This window comes from Pestalotiopsis fici (genome assembly GCF_000516985.1).
Source record: "Pestalotiopsis fici W106-1 unplaced genomic scaffold PFICI_Scf_1, whole genome shotgun sequence".
In the NCBI taxonomy this organism is placed as follows: domain Eukaryota; kingdom Fungi; phylum Ascomycota; class Sordariomycetes; order Amphisphaeriales; family Sporocadaceae; genus Pestalotiopsis; species Pestalotiopsis fici.
Window position 1 is genome coordinate 6,501,684 of NW_006917091.1, and position 16,832 is coordinate 6,518,515.

The 16,832-nt window shown below is 51.4% G+C and overlaps 6 protein-coding genes across 6 annotated transcripts; 3 read left to right on the forward strand and 3 right to left on the reverse strand.

Moving 5' to 3' along the window:
- Window positions 1–1,091: 1,091 nt before the first annotated feature.
- Window positions 1,092–2,489, reverse strand: PFICI_01893 (tRNA (guanine(37)-N1)-methyltransferase; the record flags this gene model as incomplete). Its single annotated transcript, XM_007830474.1, has 1 exon — window positions 1,092–2,489. One exon carries the CDS (start codon window positions 2,487–2,489, stop codon window positions 1,092–1,094), a length of 1,398 nt encoding a protein of 465 aa, XP_007828665.1.
- A 665-nt stretch (window positions 2,490–3,154) lies between these two features.
- On the forward strand, window positions 3,155–4,467 carry PFICI_01894 (uncharacterized protein; the record flags this gene model as incomplete). Its single annotated transcript, XM_007830475.1, has 2 exons — window positions 3,155–3,310; window positions 3,538–4,467. The coding sequence occupies 2 exons, from the start codon at window positions 3,155–3,157 to the stop codon at window positions 4,465–4,467; spliced, it is 1,086 nt and encodes a 361-aa protein (XP_007828666.1).
- Window positions 4,468–4,665: 198 nt separating this feature from the next.
- On the reverse strand, window positions 4,666–5,764 carry PFICI_01895 (uncharacterized protein; the record flags this gene model as incomplete). Its single annotated transcript, XM_007830476.1, has 2 exons — window positions 4,666–5,601; window positions 5,669–5,764. 2 exons carry the CDS (start codon window positions 5,762–5,764, stop codon window positions 4,666–4,668), a joined length of 1,032 nt encoding a protein of 343 aa, XP_007828667.1.
- Window positions 5,765–6,586: 822 nt separating this feature from the next.
- On the forward strand, window positions 6,587–9,219 carry PFICI_01896 (uncharacterized protein; the record flags this gene model as incomplete). Its single annotated transcript, XM_007830477.1, has 2 exons — window positions 6,587–6,782; window positions 6,854–9,219. The coding sequence occupies 2 exons, from the start codon at window positions 6,587–6,589 to the stop codon at window positions 9,217–9,219; spliced, it is 2,562 nt and encodes an 853-aa protein (XP_007828668.1).
- A 2,548-nt stretch (window positions 9,220–11,767) lies between these two features.
- Window positions 11,768–13,927, forward strand: PFICI_01897 (uncharacterized protein; the record flags this gene model as incomplete). The annotated part of the gene is made up of 4 exons (XM_007830478.1): window positions 11,768–11,982; window positions 12,047–12,158; window positions 12,247–12,710; window positions 12,763–13,927. 4 exons carry the CDS (start codon window positions 11,768–11,770, stop codon window positions 13,925–13,927), a joined length of 1,956 nt encoding a protein of 651 aa, XP_007828669.1.
- Window positions 13,928–14,858: 931 nt separating this feature from the next.
- Window positions 14,859–16,832, reverse strand: PFICI_01898 (uncharacterized protein; the record flags this gene model as incomplete). Its single annotated transcript, XM_007830479.1, has 1 exon — window positions 14,859–16,832. The coding sequence occupies one exon, from the start codon at window positions 16,830–16,832 to the stop codon at window positions 14,859–14,861; it is 1,974 nt and encodes a 657-aa protein (XP_007828670.1).

The following is a 16,832-nucleotide window of genomic DNA, read 5'->3' on the forward strand; positions in this document are numbered from 1 at the left end:
TTGACTATTTCCACCCTAGGGACATCATGGTAAATACTGGTTGTGTACGATTGGTATTTCTCTCATTCCGTGTCCCGGTCAAGACTCTTGGAAGAACGAATAGCCTGCCGCTCCGAGGCTCCTTATGAACTGCTGTCTTGTGCAACATGTATGTTCTTAGTATGGTGTCCTATACACTACAATACGTTGTCGCATCTTCCACATTTCCGGCTGCAACTGGCACCCTCCATGTTTGCTGACCGGTCGCATTTCTTAGTTCTCTTCTCCACCTTTGCCCAGAGTTGCCTTTCCCCCGTTACCGAGGATTGATTGAATGATTGATTGATTGCACCAGTCGGAGTACCACCGAGATATCTTATTTCCCCTCTTCCGAACGACGAGGCCACGACACGACACGGGTCGGCCTCGAAGCCAGAAATGATGGATGACAGACTCTTACAACATGATGACTCACGGACGGGACAATGGGGTTGGGCAGCGGAGCTGAGGTGCTTTTGCGACGCGGAAATGTCGAAGACGGAAAGGTTCTAGGCAAAAAGGCCTGGCCTTCTTACTCGAGATAATGCATGTTGAAAGAAAAGACTCCACTGGAAATGACCTGGGCGGGCCGAATGCTAAAAGAACTGGGACCCTTTCCCATTTAAGAGGCAGGCAGCGCAGGACATTTCTTATAATATATGACGGGAAGGGGCCGCTCGCCCGTTTCCTCGCTGTCGCAGTGCCGCAATATGCATCGGGGCTCCATCTAGATTATCTAGATTGGTATAGTCACATGTGCGTAGGAGCTTTTTTACGTGCATTGTGATTCGTGAAACCCAAGGGGAGGAAACAGTCGTGCTGAGCGTGTCGCCCAAAGCCCGCATATAATGCCTGTCACTCTCCCTGCGCAAATATGGAGCACATGCTGTCGCATAGGAGCATGGGCAGGCAAGATGCCGCGTTAGGTATCTCGTCGACAAGAATAACGCAAGGCAGAACCGGGAATTTCTCTCTGTGGCTTGCACTTGGCCGAGGAAACTCATCATCAAAACGTCATCATGGCATCGTGATGGTTCTTTTGCATGTTCTTATCTTTCTCACACGTTATGTGTTCACGTCCGGGGCGCAAACGCAACTTCCGCCGGCACTCTAAAGGACGCGCAGAACATGCGCTTGGCCGGCGCAACGTCGCGGACATTGTAGATGCTAGCCTCGCCGGGGTTCTCGGCATCTCCCGGGACCATCTTGACGCCCAACTCGCTCGTGAGGCGCTCGCAAATGTCCAAAAGGGGAACCTCGTCGTCGCTCTTGAGCGCAAAGCAGTGCACATGCACCAGTGGCAACTTGGTGCTCGTGTGCGGCGCAAATAGCTTCTCCTTGCCGGCATATAGGCCGCGGTAGTGATGCACAAACGTATAAGCAGAAGCGGGTAGGTTCATGACGAAGTGAGAGATCGTGGGTGGAACCGCGATCTTGTCCGGGGGCGGGAGAGGCTTATCCTTGTCGGAACGCCGGACTTTTCGCTGGACAATAACGTGGTCGCCCGCCTCCGAGGCCTGCAAGACCGAGTCGGCAGCCTTGTGTATGAAGGTGCGCCCGTCCTCGTTGAACGGCCTGACGTATTGGCCGACCTTGTTCTTCTTGATGGCTTCGTCGAGATACTTGTAACTCTCTGGGTTCATGTCATTGGCCCAGACAAAGACACCCTTCTTGCCGGCCGGGACAGCAAAAGGCCCAATTCCGGCCATGACGTCGCATACAACCTCGCCAGGCTGGAAGGATCGAATGAGTCTAGTGTGCTCACTCTCCAACTTGCTGTTCCAGTATACCTTGCTGTAGTCGAAGTGAAAGGTGCACTCGTTCTCCCGCACCTCAACGTCCATGTCGTCGGGGCCGGCGAGGACCTCGTAGGCAAAGGTCCGAAACTCGGATTCCGTACCGACATTGTCCACCTTGTTGATCACGGTGCGGATGTGTGTGTTCTTATCCACCAGAATTTCGCCGATAATCTTCTTGTACGGGTGATATTGCTCTCTCAGATTCAAGTGTGCAACGTGGCCCGCGACATTGAAGCCGCTGGGGATCTCGCCATGTAGCTCCTCGGGCAGGATTGCCGTGATCACGTCCACAAAATTGAAGTAGTCGTAGTCGAGCTTGAGGTCATAGGGTACCACGACCAGCTCGTTCTGGTCGGAGGCCGTCTTGACGACCTCTCCCCATGTCGATGGCTCGCCGGCTTTGAACAAAGGATCGAGCAGTAGACATTTCTTGCCTAGCGCCGCTTGCGCCGAGTCCGGGTGCGGTGCAATCGGGCTGATACGCTCGACGTTGAGGAGCTCTTTGGACCGGGCGAGGTCCTTTCTTAAGCGCGAAATCTGCTTGACGTCGTTGATGGCGGCAGCGGCGAGCGGAATTGTCCTTGAAAAGAGGCTACGGTCGAGAGTGCCGGTGAACGGCCGCAGAACCGGCGGGCGAAAGAGATCTTCGACCGACTGAGGCGAGGAGCTCATTTTGGATTTGGGGGACAGCGAACGAAGAAATCGGGAAATGAGAGACATGGACCAGAGGTGCGTATTCTCTAGGCAGATACTCCAGCCTTGAGTTAGCCGAGTCTATCCAGGGAAGAAAAAAAGTACTCTAAAGAAGGAACGTATGTACAATTGGGCATCTATAATCTAGGTCGCAGAATTGACCCCATCGCGAGGCTGCGAGAGGAGCACTACCAAGTCCCCAAAAAATTTATTTTAGCGGCCAGGGTCCCCCTCACCCACTGCCGATCATACGTGCAAGGCTACTAATTTTATAGTACTAATAATATGCCGTCATAAGGCTGAATGAGAATACTGGCGCAACGACGCGACTTACACACGCGTCTAAAGGCTTCGAGGACGTCATCGCTCAAGTATCCGGCAATTGGAAGAATTAGCATAAAACAAAAGCAAATGCAAGTTTTCGTCGGCATGGTCTTTTGGTTTAGAGATACCTCAATTACCTACGTCGCACATTTTCTTCAGACCGTCCTGGCCACCTTTTGTGGCTGACCTGCAGTAACTTTTTGACTCTTCTTGACGTGCAAGATCTCGGGCCTTTCTGAGACCCAGGCAAAGTCTCAACCTCGTATAACAGAGTCTACAGCAACTCTCCAAACGCGAAAGTCCCTGAACGCTCATATGCCATGTCTGCCAAGAAGCGCACGATAGATGCATTCTTCGGGGTTCCCAAGGCCAAGTCCAATGTAGATGAGATCGTCAAAAAGGCTCGTACCTCCACGACAGATGCAATAGTCGGCGGTGAGGCGAATGAGGACAAGGTTTTTGGTAGTTTTGACATTGTAGGTTCACACCCTTCTCTTCTATGTTCCACCTTAGAACAACCTCCATGATGTCTGTTCTAGGTGATGTGCGTTGAAAGTGGCTGGTCTTAGACGAGCTTGCAGCATCTACAGAATTCGTCCGAGCATGGGTTAGCAGACAACCTACAATATGGACAATAGTCTCATCTCACTATGCAGCAAACCATGACTTTTATAAGAAATACTCGCTGATATGAAAAGATTAGATTCAATACAGCCAACACCCAAACTATCCATTTCCAATAGCACACCTACCCGACCCATTATCCAATGAGTTACCATCACTGCCGTCGAGTATAGGACGATCCATGACAGATCAGCCGGATCTAGACCTTCTCTACTTTGAGCCATATTTCCCACGCTCATCAGCCAAGCAGTTATTCGAGTTCTTGCGGAGCAGTTTGCCGTTTTACCGGGTAGAGTACGACATCAATAGGGGCGGGATATCAACACACATCCGTACTCCGCGATGGACGACAGTATTTGGCTTGGATGAAACAAGCCGTTTTGCTAGTAGCAACGACAGCAACGACATTGCCACAAACGACATTGTAGACGTCAAGACGGGTCGCAAGGTCGTTGGGGACCGGTTCTATGACAAGTACCCGCCGCGACCAATACCGCAGTGCCTGGACGCGCTGCGCCAGAGCTGCGAGGCCGCGACGGGCTGCAAGTTCAATTTCTGCCTCGTCAACTACTATGCCGGTGGCGCCGACAGTATCTCGTATCACAGCGATGATGAGCGGTTCCTCGGCCCGCTCCCGGCCATTGCGAGCTTCTCCCTCGGCGCCCGCCGTGACTTTTACATGAAGCACAAGCCGCCGCCCAAGGCGAACCAAACGCCTAGTTCGGCCGTGGCCGCGGAGCAGGGGGACGCAAAGCCGCTGAAATTGCCACTTGGGAGTGGTGATATGATCCTGATGCGTGGGACAACCCAGGCAAACTGGTTGCATTCAATACCCAAACGCTCTGGGAAGAACGCCGAGGACGGAGGCCGCATCAATATTACTTTTCGACGGGCAATGGTCAAGGCCGGCACCGAAAACTACTATAATTACAATGTAGGCACGGGACCGGTGTATAGGTGGGATACCGTGAATCGAGAGATGAGAAAATGGGACAAGCCGTTGCCATGATGTTTACAACAACCTGAGAAAATCGAAACCATGTTTTGTGAAAAGTCCCAGGACTGTGAGAAATGGGTATTATGTCTATATGTGCCTGACGGGCTTACCAAGCTATTATTTCTGAACCATGAACCCGCAAACAGGTATCTACTAAACGCCAGTGGCCATAAAGAGCATTATTCCACGCCATGTATCCATGAAACAGTCCTACTTTCCGAGCTTGAAAGTAGCGCTCGAGTATCTCCGTAGCGCATTCAGGAATACCTGGTAGCTGACTCCCTGGTTGTCAGGCTCGCAGTAGATCTCCGTAAGTCGAATCTGCCAGGGCGGGTACGATTGCAGGTCAACCCAAGGCGCAAATGAGATGAGGAGATCAGGCTCCTGCAAGACTTGTCGTAGCTCTTGGTCAATGACATTCATTGTGACCTCTTCTGGGCGAAGCTTGCCTCGCTGTGACATCTCGGTAAGAACCTTGGTCAGATCCACAACAGAATCACGGCCATCTTCGGCGGATATGATGTTCACACCCATCTTGGAAACCGTGCCGTCTACCGTATTAAAGCCGCCCTTTGCGCTGCTGCGGTAGTTGGGCGGCGCAAGAAGTGGCATGTTGGGCGAATGCATGTGGAGAGCAGGTGCTTGATATTTGCCGAACCAGTCTTGCAACCTCCTCGATATTTCACGACGTTCGCTCTCCATATTGTCCTTGAGAATGCCCGTCTTTTCATAGATCGTCAAGATTGGAATGCCCGCCGAGGCGCACCATGCCGTAATGTCTGCAACGTCATTAAGAAGTTTCACCTTGGCATCCCCGCGTTTTCCGCCCTCCTCCAAAGACATGATTATAGAGACATGCCTTGGCTTCTTCTTCAGCGTGCGAACATCCCGGGCAATATACTCGGGCGTGCGGTGATGGTAGCTCAGGACCGAGACGACATGTAACGACAGAGCGTGGTATGCAATGCGTAATCGGATGTAGAAGGAGAAAATGATGTGAATCAAGGCGTAGGTGAACTTGTAGAGCTGCTCCCGAAGAAATCCCCTGACACCAAAGCGGGACGGTTCTGCCGACTTGTATCTCGAGGGCACACCTTCACTGTCTTGCGTCTTCGAGGGGCTTGTGGGCGGCGAGGGTAGGTAGGGCTACGGTCAGTAAATTAGTATCACCTTTGTTTTGTAATTGCTAGCGAGTATAAGTCTGGCGGCGTACCTTGAGGAGCTGTTCTCGCTCTGTGGCTTTCAAGGCTTTGCCGTCACTGCGCACATCTTCACGGTACCTAGCCGTGTCTTGCGCGCTGAAAGGCATGTTGGTGTTTGTGCTGTGTGGGTAAAATCTAGATTCTTGCTATAATCTGTTTGAGATTTCCATGGAAGGAATCCAGCAGTATATGAATCTAGGAAACTCTCCAGGCGGAAAGCAAAAAGAGAGAGGTCTGCGAGTATTGTGTGAACAGATCGCCAGTAAAAGAGAGACGTAATAATGCTGAATCTGAGCCACGCAAGTCTTGCCTCGTCTGCTTGTAGAACAGACCGAGGCGAAGCTCTGTTCTGCTGAGGGAAGAGGTGCCGAGGAAGCAAGCTGTGTGGTTCCGGGAGGTGTGGTGGTTTGCCAATCGCAGGCTGGCGATCATCAGAAAGTGCAACGTCAGTTTTTGGGGAAACATGCGTCGTCGCCCTGGTTGTGGCGGGCAGCCATGTGCCCAGAACCCAGCCGGTTAGCGGCTGTTTAGTGCACTGGCGACAGGCAGTTCAGCGGACCTGCAGCAGCAAATGGGTGTGGCTAAGCTGGCCTTGGCTCCGCAGCGAATTGCAGCTGATCCCTGTCATAATAGGTACGTACATTGGGGATGTCCCGCGCATCCATTGAACTGTCCCTCTTTCGATCCACGCTGTCTGTAACCCAGAGTACTGTGTACCTCCACGACGGCTTGTACCAACGACAAAGGCGGCGATTGCTTCGACTTGGCACAACCACGAACTACTCGATCGGCGAACGGATACTGGACTGCAATCTCGCAGGACTGCTCATTGCGCTTTGGCAGCAGCGCCGTAAAAGCAGCCACAACGCCGACCAGCTCATGATGCTTCATGCGACAGCCACTACTATCACCACCAACCGTTGAGCCCCATGGAGCGAACGGGGTCGGGCTCGAGGGCTCTGTTTCCCAAGGGACCCAGTTATAGCCTCGAGGACTTCTCTAACAAGGACTTCATCGTACGGGATTTCGTCGACGATTTGGCTGAGAGCGTAAGCGTTGCGAATCGTCGTTCAGGTCCCACAACAGCAGCCTTCGACCCGAAACCCCTGATCCGGACATTTGAAAGTATGCCTTGTCCCCGTGGCCGATGATATTGTATTTCACGAGCAATTTGCTAACAAATAATCCGCCTGTAGATGCACTGCAAGGACTCAGCAATCTCTCAGAAGAGCTCCAGGAGAAGGAATCCGAACTTCTGTCACAGGTACGGCGCGCTGAGGCCCAACATGATCAGACACTCGACACACTAGGTCGCAAGCTTGACCAATCCATCGACTCATTCGAAGCTCTGGACATCACTTTGAACAACCCCAATGGAAGCGATCGAGGAAATCGTGCCGATGGTGGTGGAAACGTTGCCGTACAAATCGGCGAGAAGCTGGAAGAGCTTGACAGGAAAAGGAGACGAGCCCAGGATGCCAATTTCTTGATCCAATGTTGGCTCGAGGTTAGCGAAACCGGAGAACTCACGTCGCTCCAAGACATCAGAAGACAAGGCGGCGCAGAGAACAAGGTGCGCTGTGCAGTCATTGCCCAACAGCTGATGCGCATCAGCCAGAGACTGGATCTCGCAGCATGGGGCCAAACAAATGGTTATCGCAATGGTGTCACAAACGGCGTAGTTGGCGCAGGCAGACCGAATCACAACACCCGAGAGGTGCTGGAAAAGTTCTGTGAGACCTTGGAGCAAGATCTTCTCAAACAGTTTAACAACAGCTATCGACGCCAAAACTTTGACGATATGATGGAATGTGCCAAGGTGCTTCATGACTTCAATGGAGGTGCGAGTGTCATTGCTGTGTTTGTAAACCAGCATCAATTCTTTATTGATCGCGATCAGCTCATTACAGATGAGGTCACGACGGATGGAGAAACGTGGGATCAGCTGGCGGACCCGGACCAAGATCCGCCTGGAGTCGAGCCGAGTCTACAGTCTCTTATCGATGAAGTCAAGATCGTCATGCAAGAAGAGTCATTCATCATCAAGCGGGCCTTTCCATACTACGAGACGGTCCTGACCAAGTTCATCCAGAGAGTTTTCCAGCAGTCTATACAACAGCGACTCGAGATGGTGCTGGACAAGGCAAACACTATATCTACTCTTGCATTCCTGCGCTCCCTACATGCCTCAAGGAGTTATATTAGCACTCTGATTGAAGACCTCAAACAACACGGCCTCACAGAGAATCCCGAGCCATGTACAGCACAGATTGCTCAAACATTGGACCAACAGATGGAAGAGTTGTTCGTTCCCTACATGGTCGGCAACTCGTACATTGAGCGAGAGAAAAAGAGCTTGGAGGAATTATTCAACTCCCTGCTGTTCAAGTACAACATTTATCATTCAAGGAGGAAAAAGGCACCGACTGGTTTCATGGCTTCCTTGGCTCAACAAGGCTCACAACTTATGGCGTCTGCCAAAGATGCCTATCTAGAGCGACTGGAATCTTCTGATTTGACGCCGACACAGAAAGCTCTCATGTTGAGAATTGGTGGCGTATCGGACGCGGACAAGAACAAGAACGAAATCGAGGTTTCGGAGGACGATGGCGTTCTCAGCACAGCCAACGCCAAGCGTATGATGCGCTGGCTCGCAGAAAGTGTCCGGCGCACACTCGAGCTGGGCAACCAGACTGAAACACCCAAAGATGTGGCAGTACTGCTGAATCTACTTATGACCAATATGGGCCAAGTCTACGTAGAGACGGCTCTGGACGCTGCCTTGGAAAAGGCTGCTTCCCAAGAGAACGTCAAGACAGAACCGGACTTGGCCTATCTCCCATCTGTCCGTCCGGCTGTCACGATTACAAGCATCATGTCCCGGTTCATCACCACGGTTCTCATTCGCCTTGCCGAGTCCAACACAACCGTTCGTCGCAGTATGGAAGCTCAGACAAAGATGGGCATTGAAGCTATTGAGAAGAAGACAAATGGCATACTCAAGTCTACGTTGGATGTTTTAACCAACTACGTGACAAAGCAGCTTGCCAATCAAAAGAAGGTCGATTTTCTACCCAAGGACGATTCAGTGCTGGAGAATCTCCAGACCCCAACATGTGACAATATATGCGCCTTCCTGACCCGTGCTGTGGGTCTTATCTCGCAGGCTGTTGATGGCGCCAATCGATCTCATTTTGGCGATCAACTTGCGCTGGCCCTACAGAGGTTGCTACTCGACCATTTCAAGCGCTTCCGTGTCAACGCTGCCGGCGGTCTCATGGTAACTAAAGATATCGCAAAGTATGTTGGCACATTGAAGCAGGCAGAATGGTCACTGAGCAAGGACGTCGAGGCCAGCGTGGATTTGCTGACTGAGATCGGATATCTGTTCATCATTGGGCCCGAAGCACTGAAGGAAAGAAGCAGGAATCTTGCTGCTGGAGGCGCTGGAGGTGCGGGAGGAAGTGGAAAGAGATTGGCCAAAGCTGATTTCAAGGTATTTGTCAGCAACCGGGAAGACTCCAAGAGTGTAGGCATCCAAAGTGTCTTGGCTGGTCTCTGAGAGAGATGAGAAGAATGAAGAGAGGAGGCGGATATTCAAGGCAACGGGGTTTCGGAGTTTACCAGGGCAGGCGTTATTACGCTGCCGTACTTCTGACATGATATCGACGAATCGGAATGATACCACCAAAGAACAACATGTGAAGCTTGTATGCGAAAAGTATGATGTGTTGTGTTTCTCATGGGCCCATATTACTATATCAGATTGCTTTCTTCGTGGCAATGTATCATTTCCGGTGAAATCATGATCGCTGCCAATACATATATGCAGAAGATTGGACATCACTCAGCTGGGCAGGCAACTCGTGATAGTGAAAGTCTATATGATATGGAATATCACGGCATACGTCATTGGAGCTAGTGGTTTAGTGCAGAGACCATGAATTTTAAGAAGAGCGAAGACGAATGCTCTTTTAGATTTTGGCTTCAGTATAACGAAATAACAATAAGAAAAGACCCCTGCCTCGGGTAACTTTTTCACTGCCAGAGGCTGGACAGCTTCAAAGCTTATTATGAACAGCCACCCATGATAAAACTATTTTTTTTTTGGTGCAAGGCAGTTGGAGGTCAGGAAGGTGACAACGGAAATCCGAGACAAGAACAACAGCGGGCTGGCTTTTTCTTTGCTTGATCGTCGATTTTCTTCTTCTTCTCTTCGGATGCTTCCGCGCAACGGGCCGTATTCGCAGTGCATTGAAAAGAGGAAACCTCACATTGATTCGCGTCGAGGAAGAGACCAAATGCTGCATCCTTGATTATCGCGTACTGCATTTCCTTGCTTCTTTTCTTCTTTTCTTGTTCTCGTCTTTCTTGACTTTTTCAGCTGTATGGTGGAGCCACATGTCTCAACGAGGGGATCCAGCGTTGCTGGGTCCAACGTTGCAAAAGTAGACGCGTAAAGTAGAGACACAAAAAAAAGCCTGCTTACCTACGCATCATGAGGGGGAGAAAATATATACATATGCATCCATCAACTTAAATTAAGTTGAGCAGGGGTAATATTCAGTTTTCTCTGTTTTAACGTTTATCATATTCTCGCAAAGGTCCAGAAAAAGACCAGCTCCGGAAATTCCACAAAAGCAAGAAGCCTGCAACTAGAGAAAAAGAGCGTGTGAGAGAGGCAATCATCTGCCCATGTTTCACTTTCTTCTGTCGCAGGGTTTTTCTGGGCCACTGCCTTTTTTTTTTTTTTTTTTTTTTATCCACCCACTGCTTCGCTGGCTGGGGGCCTTGCGTTGGCTTAAGCTCTGCGCTATTGGGAGAGACATGCAGTATTGTGTATGTGATGAAAGTAAACAATGGGCGGAGACAGAGGGGCGAAAACAGAGAGAGAAGGACGTCCATGAAAGTACTCGGATTGTCGCAATGGAGTAATACTAATCTGTGAAATGCTCATTTCCAATTGTCTGTCGCGACTGAAGTGAGAATGAGGCGTTTTGACGCAGGTTTCATTCATGAATATGATTGAATGTTGTTTTTTTGTTCGCCTCCAACTTCTTAGTGTTGGGAAATGATGATAGTATTACAGTCGGTAAAAGTTGTTTTGTTATGGTTTTTGTTATGAGCGGAACCAGCTAGATGTTGTTATGTTCTTCTGTTGCGAGAGTGACCCAAGTGACCCATTTTGAAACTTGTTGTTTTTATCATTATTAGTAGCATTATTATTATGTACATACACTAGTGCCAATGTGCAAGAGAGACAGGCTTGAGAAAAGAAGTGCAGCAGGACATTTTAATTTGATCAATTGGGGGAAAGAGAAGCACCCGAGAAAAAGAATTTCGTGCCGTCACTTTGGTGATGGACGTCAACTAAAGAGAAAGCGCGACGTAGACGTGACTGTGGAGGGGCGGATTTTTGGTTTGTACACATACTTCCGAATACAGCAAGGACGCTGCCCACCGGCGCGCTGTGATAGGCCCATCTCGCGCAGTCAGGACGCGGGTGCCGGGGGATTGGCAGGGGTCCAGCGTGCTTCGGGGTTGGGTCCAGCAGCTAAAAATGAGCTGCTCTGAGCTTCTTTTCCCCTACACGCGACTTGGGGCTGGAAGGGATCTGGGAAAAGAGACGGGACTCCGCTGTCTGTCTCTCTACCGTAATAATATGTGATTTTGATGAATGAATTGAATTGATTGATTTGATTGACGCTTCTGTCCCGCGTTCCACCATTATTACTTGCCTACCTCCAATCCCAGCACGTACATACATATTACATACATCTTCAACACCAACCTCACGTCTTTTCTTCCACTTCCCTCGTCTCCGTCATTCCTCGTCACTCGTCCCCCTCTTCTACAGTCTGGCCAAGAAACACGCCGCGTGCAATACTTGCTTGACTACCTAGACAGACTGTGTCGACCTTCTCTCTCTTGCTCACTTGTTCTCGACGTCACAACGAGAATCCTTCTGCTGTACGACAACAAAAACAACAACAATAATCATAATAACAAAACACAGGACACCTAGGGACACTTCATTCGTTTCTAACTCGTCCCTCGCAACCCCCCACCGAGTGATGCATCTACTATAACGGTCGTTCGCCTCGAAAATCATGTCCTCCCACGTCCCCTCGCCGACCTCTTCTCCAGCCTCGGCTGTACAAGACTCCTCCCTGCTCAGCCAGGAGAGCATCTTCCGGAGCTCGCAGACCAGCAACCCCGACTCCTCCAGTCTTTCCCTCGAGTCCTCCTTCCAGCTCGACACCAGCTATACCTCCCAGTACGAAGAGAGTCAGAAGCATCCCAAGGGAAAGAGGAAGAGAACCACGTAAGGATTGCCCCGCCAGGCGGTCTCTGCACTTGAATTGGTACTCACAGCATCTCTTCTACAGCACCCAAGACAAGGCAATTCTCGAGGCCGCGTATAATGCCAACCCAAAGCCCGATAAGGCGGCGCGTCTGGACTTGGTAAAACGCGTTAGTCTTAACGAGAAGGAAGTTCAGGTCAGTCTACATTCTCGCAGCTTGGTCTCTGATGCAGGCCAATTGGATACCAGACCAGTTTCTAACATGATACCGTTCTCAATTACAGATATGGTTCCAAAACCGCCGCCAGAATGACCGCCGGAAATCACGTCCGCTGTCACCACAGGAGATTGCCCAGCTCAGGTTTGGCGGCAGCTTGCACATGCTGTCATCAGATAACCCGTCTTTTAGTGCTGCCGAGGCAATAGACGCGGTTGAGGCGACGCGCTCCGCCGACGTGGCCCAACATTCTCCTTTACCGGCATATGCCGCCTCCCAGGAGTGGCCCCGGGGCTCCCTCGGCGATATTGTTGCCGCTGCCGAATCATCGAGGCAAGATAGACGGCATTCTGAGCCGGGCTCAACCAGGTTGTCTTTGCCGTCTTCGCAAAATGACCGTGTTGCCAGCGAAGGCTCAGCATTGTCTCAATCTCTGCCTGGTCGTGTCGGTTATCTATCCAACCGATGGCACACGAATGAGCCCTTCTCTGCCCCTTCAAGTGTAGAAAGATCGAGGCATGAGCCCTTGAGGTATGTTTCATGGTGATTGCCTCTTCCCCGGCTTTTCACTGACAAGATATAGACTCGAGAGCCTTATTGGAACGGGAAATTCGGAAGCAAATGACTCACCACGCTCAACCTTGTCTCAGTCCTTGCCTCGACCGTCAAAACCATCATCACAATTCCGAATCTCGCTTTCACTGGAGGGCAAGGCCGAGATTGTGGATTCGCTGCAATCGCCACCTCGGGAGATTCAATCTTCGTCGATGATCTCAGCTACTCTCCCGCCTGTTCGTGCGCCACGGATCCTGCAGCGAAGTAAAAGCGCATTGGCTGGCATCACTCTTCCACCCATCTCGGCCCTCACAGCAAACTTGCCTCCACAATTACCAAGGGGCCGCTCGCGAGATGTATCAGCTTGGGAATCCTGCTGTGATGCCGACACCCGTGATGAGCTAACCAAACTTGCCGAGAACGAGTCGTCGGGCTCGGCTGTTGCGGCCATCTCTCTCTTGCGGTCAAGCAGTCAGACTAGCAGTCTTGCCAACCTGGTTCATGGACACATGCCAGGCCATGGTAATGCGCCAAAGCCGAGCAGTGCCAAGAGGAACGCAACACCATTGGGCCGACGCGATTTGAACAACAAGAAGCCCAAGCTCGCACGATCCAGCAGCAGCGTGGCAAGATTACAGAGCATTGCCAACGCCGCTGCTCTCGAGAGACCCCAGCGTGCATTTGACGAGTATGAGCCTGCCAACAAATATGGTAAAGCAAGTCTAGTAGAAGTCTTATCGCCCTCAGGGGACTCGGACAAGGAGAACTGGAGCCCAGGCAAGGATGCAAACTCGATGGGTCGACGCCGGCCACTCCCGCGTATAACTGCTGAAGCCATGTCTACTATAAATAAGGGCACGAACCCACGACGTCCTGGACCCCGTTTGTTGGACCACTCGATTAGCATGGGCAGCCCCAAGCGAATGTTCCTCGGTGGACGCTCGAATACAGCACCAGCACCACGATTGAGAGGCGGTAAGGGTTCCGAACGATCGTTGGTGATCTTTGAGGACGGCGGCTCCGATGCGGCGGAAAATGACGAGAGCGAAGACGAAGGGGGCTCGGCAAAGAAGTCGCGGAGAAGCAACGACGAGGTTGAGAGATTCATGCGCGGCGAGGTGAGCCCAAGCAAAAAGGGTGACGTGGATTGTGTTGCTGGATTGTTGGCCCTCAGTCAAGGCAACTGGCGATGAGGATTCCATTGACACCAAGGGAGATTAATTTTGTCGAGCGAAATGCGCGTTGCTCCCTAGTTTATGGTGTTGGTGTGTTGAATGTCATTGAAAGCATTCAAAGTCATGCAAGGTTGCATGTTGCTGATCAGTGGGACATTCTTTGGTCTTGCATGTTTTTATCACTCAAAAAGCCGGAAAGCGAATCTTTGTTGGAATATGGATCATTTGGTTTACTTGGGAGGGAAACTTTCAGAGGCTACGAAACCACTTTTCTTGTGCTATATATACCTCTCATCGTTGCGTGCGTTCTTGGGGGATGGATGGCAAGGGACATGATAAGAGAGCAGGGAGTGCGTGGGTGTATACTTGCACGCTCTATCCTGGGCTGTCTTTGTAAAAGTGGAGGAAATACATGACGATTAAGAACAGAAATGATTCATGAATTCTCACACACGTTGATGCATACATTTGTTCTACATGAGCGACACTGGCTTACGGATTTGATTCTGAAACGACCGTGATTATTGACCCAAAGTAGGTATTCCTATCTGATCGAAGTGTTGTGCAGAGACTTGTGAGGCGATCTTGTTCATTTCAGTTGTAATGAATGATTGTTAAACAAAACCTTGACTATCCCAAATTTCAAATCGCTCGAGTTTATGTAAAAGTAATGTGAAATAAAAAGCGAACGTCGAGCCTTGTAATCTCATAATTTCTTCTTCTCATCATTGATAGCTTGTGGCGGGGCCGATGATTTGTTTCTAGGTCTAGGTTGATGTGTATTTAATCTATTGCCCTCGACACATTTGCTGATAATCGGGGCAAATATGGCCCGTCAGAGAGGGTCAGTACTGTAAGGGTATCGAATGCGTATGTGTGAGATGTCTCGTCTCGTCTTCTCTCGTCTTGTGTGTCTGACCCAGTTCTGTATCATCTTTCCTCCTTCTTCTTACATGCCGAGGAGACTCATCTGTCTCCTGAGGGGACTCGCGCTGATGCTACCCTCCTCGCTGGCGTAGCAGGCCGAGTCCGTGTCAATATCCCACTCGGGTTCCTCCTCCTCCTTGGCGGCACCAGCGTGGCCGTTCTTGTTGTTCTCGAATCCTTTTTGCATGGCAGCCCGCGTGTTCCACTGCAGCGTCCGCGACACGCTGTCGAACCATTCAGTCCCCGTGGCCATGACGGTGGGGAAGGGGTACTGCGACGCCGTGATGGTGACGTGGTCACCCTGCTTCAGCTCGACACGGCCCTTGCCGTCAAAGGCGCAGTAGGCCGTGGCGCGGGAGTTGCGAGGGATAGACACACGTAGCAGCATGGTGTCACTGAGGACCATGGGCCGGAAGGAGAGGGTATGAGGGCAGATGGGCGTCAAGAGAATGGCCGGAAGGTCGGGATGCACGAGCGAGCCACCGGCGGAAAGTGAGTATGCAGTTGAGCCGGTCGGCGTAGAGAAGATGCATCCGTCTGCCTGTACGACGGTCAAGAGCTCATTGTCTCCGTACAGCTCCAGGTTTGAGACGTAAGGGGAAGGGCCGCGGTCAATGACAAGCTCGTTGAGAACCTCGAATTGCTCGCCTTCCTCCACTTCGTTGCCTGATGCACCATCCCGATAGACGGTGCATGTGAAACGCATACGAAGGTTGACGCGCATGCCTTCATCGCCCATGATGCGATTCAGGTGATGCTTGTACTTTTCAAACTCGAAGCTCGTCAAGAATCCCAAGCTGCCCAGGCTAAAGGACAGGACGGGCGGCACGATCCTCTGGAACAGCCATGATGTGAACAAAACTGTGCCATCACCGCCAAGGGTGAGCACGAGATCAAACTTCTCTGGTTGGCTCCAGCAAAGATCCGGGGACCAATAGCGGAGTTTTGAGCTGAAGCGTGGATCATCCTCGACGATGCTGGCGGCGCCAAAACGCTTAGAGTTCCGCAGCTTAGCGTCGACGTAAACGTTAACGCCAATGTCAGATCCGTAGCGTGGCGTCCTTAGCAACCACATAGTCAATTCTCTTGTGAGGAAGACTAATTCATTGTCGCGGGCTTTGGTCACAATCATAACATTGCGCACAGCGCGCCGGATAGGTCTGCGCTGCAGCTGCTTTGAGACCTCGCGCACACCCGTGGCTGTCTGAACCAGCCGGGAATGCGACATCCAATCGTCATTCTTGATCTCCTCCAAGACTTTGTCGATATCCACGGCATCCTCGAAGCGTTGGTGGTAAAAGCAAGGCGACTGCAGGGCAGGAAAAGCCGTTGTGGGCGTGTTGCGATTAGCGAGCTCATTCAGCGCGTCGGCCAGCCGCTGCGACGAAGAGGATGAGGGGCGGGCCTCGGCGCCTGAGTGTGCGGACAACATGCCGGGCAAGGACAAGGCTTCAGGTTTGTTGTTGCGAGCAACGGAAGCCAAAGCTTTCATAATAGTCTGGCGTGGAATGGACTCAATGGACAAGGCGCTCTTGCGATGTCCACGCATAGAAGTAGGAACCGGATCGGGGACCGGATCGCCGGCAACGGAGATTGGGCTGGACAGGCCTAAAGCAGATGGCCCAGGCAGGACGCCGTCCCGCTCGGCATTGCTGATGTTGTGATTCAGAGGCGGATCAATCGGGTAGAAGGGGGTAATTTGTGAGGATGCAAAAGTGGAGGGGGAGTTGTTGTTGTCGGGAAGGGACTGAGGTGGGAATCCGGGCGGACATTCTGAAGTAGTAATAGCAGCAGTGGTGGTATTGGTGGTAGTGGATGCCGATTTATTATTGGTACCATCAGTGGTATCAGTAGCAATGTCGGACTTGAACGTTGCCCCGCCGGCGGTCAGATTGCTGCTTTGGCTGGTTCCAGCAGTGCTAGGCGAGCTGGTTGTGGTGCCTGTGCTGAGGGCTGGGTGGATCGCTGTAGGCGATGTGACTGCTAATCCCGCCAT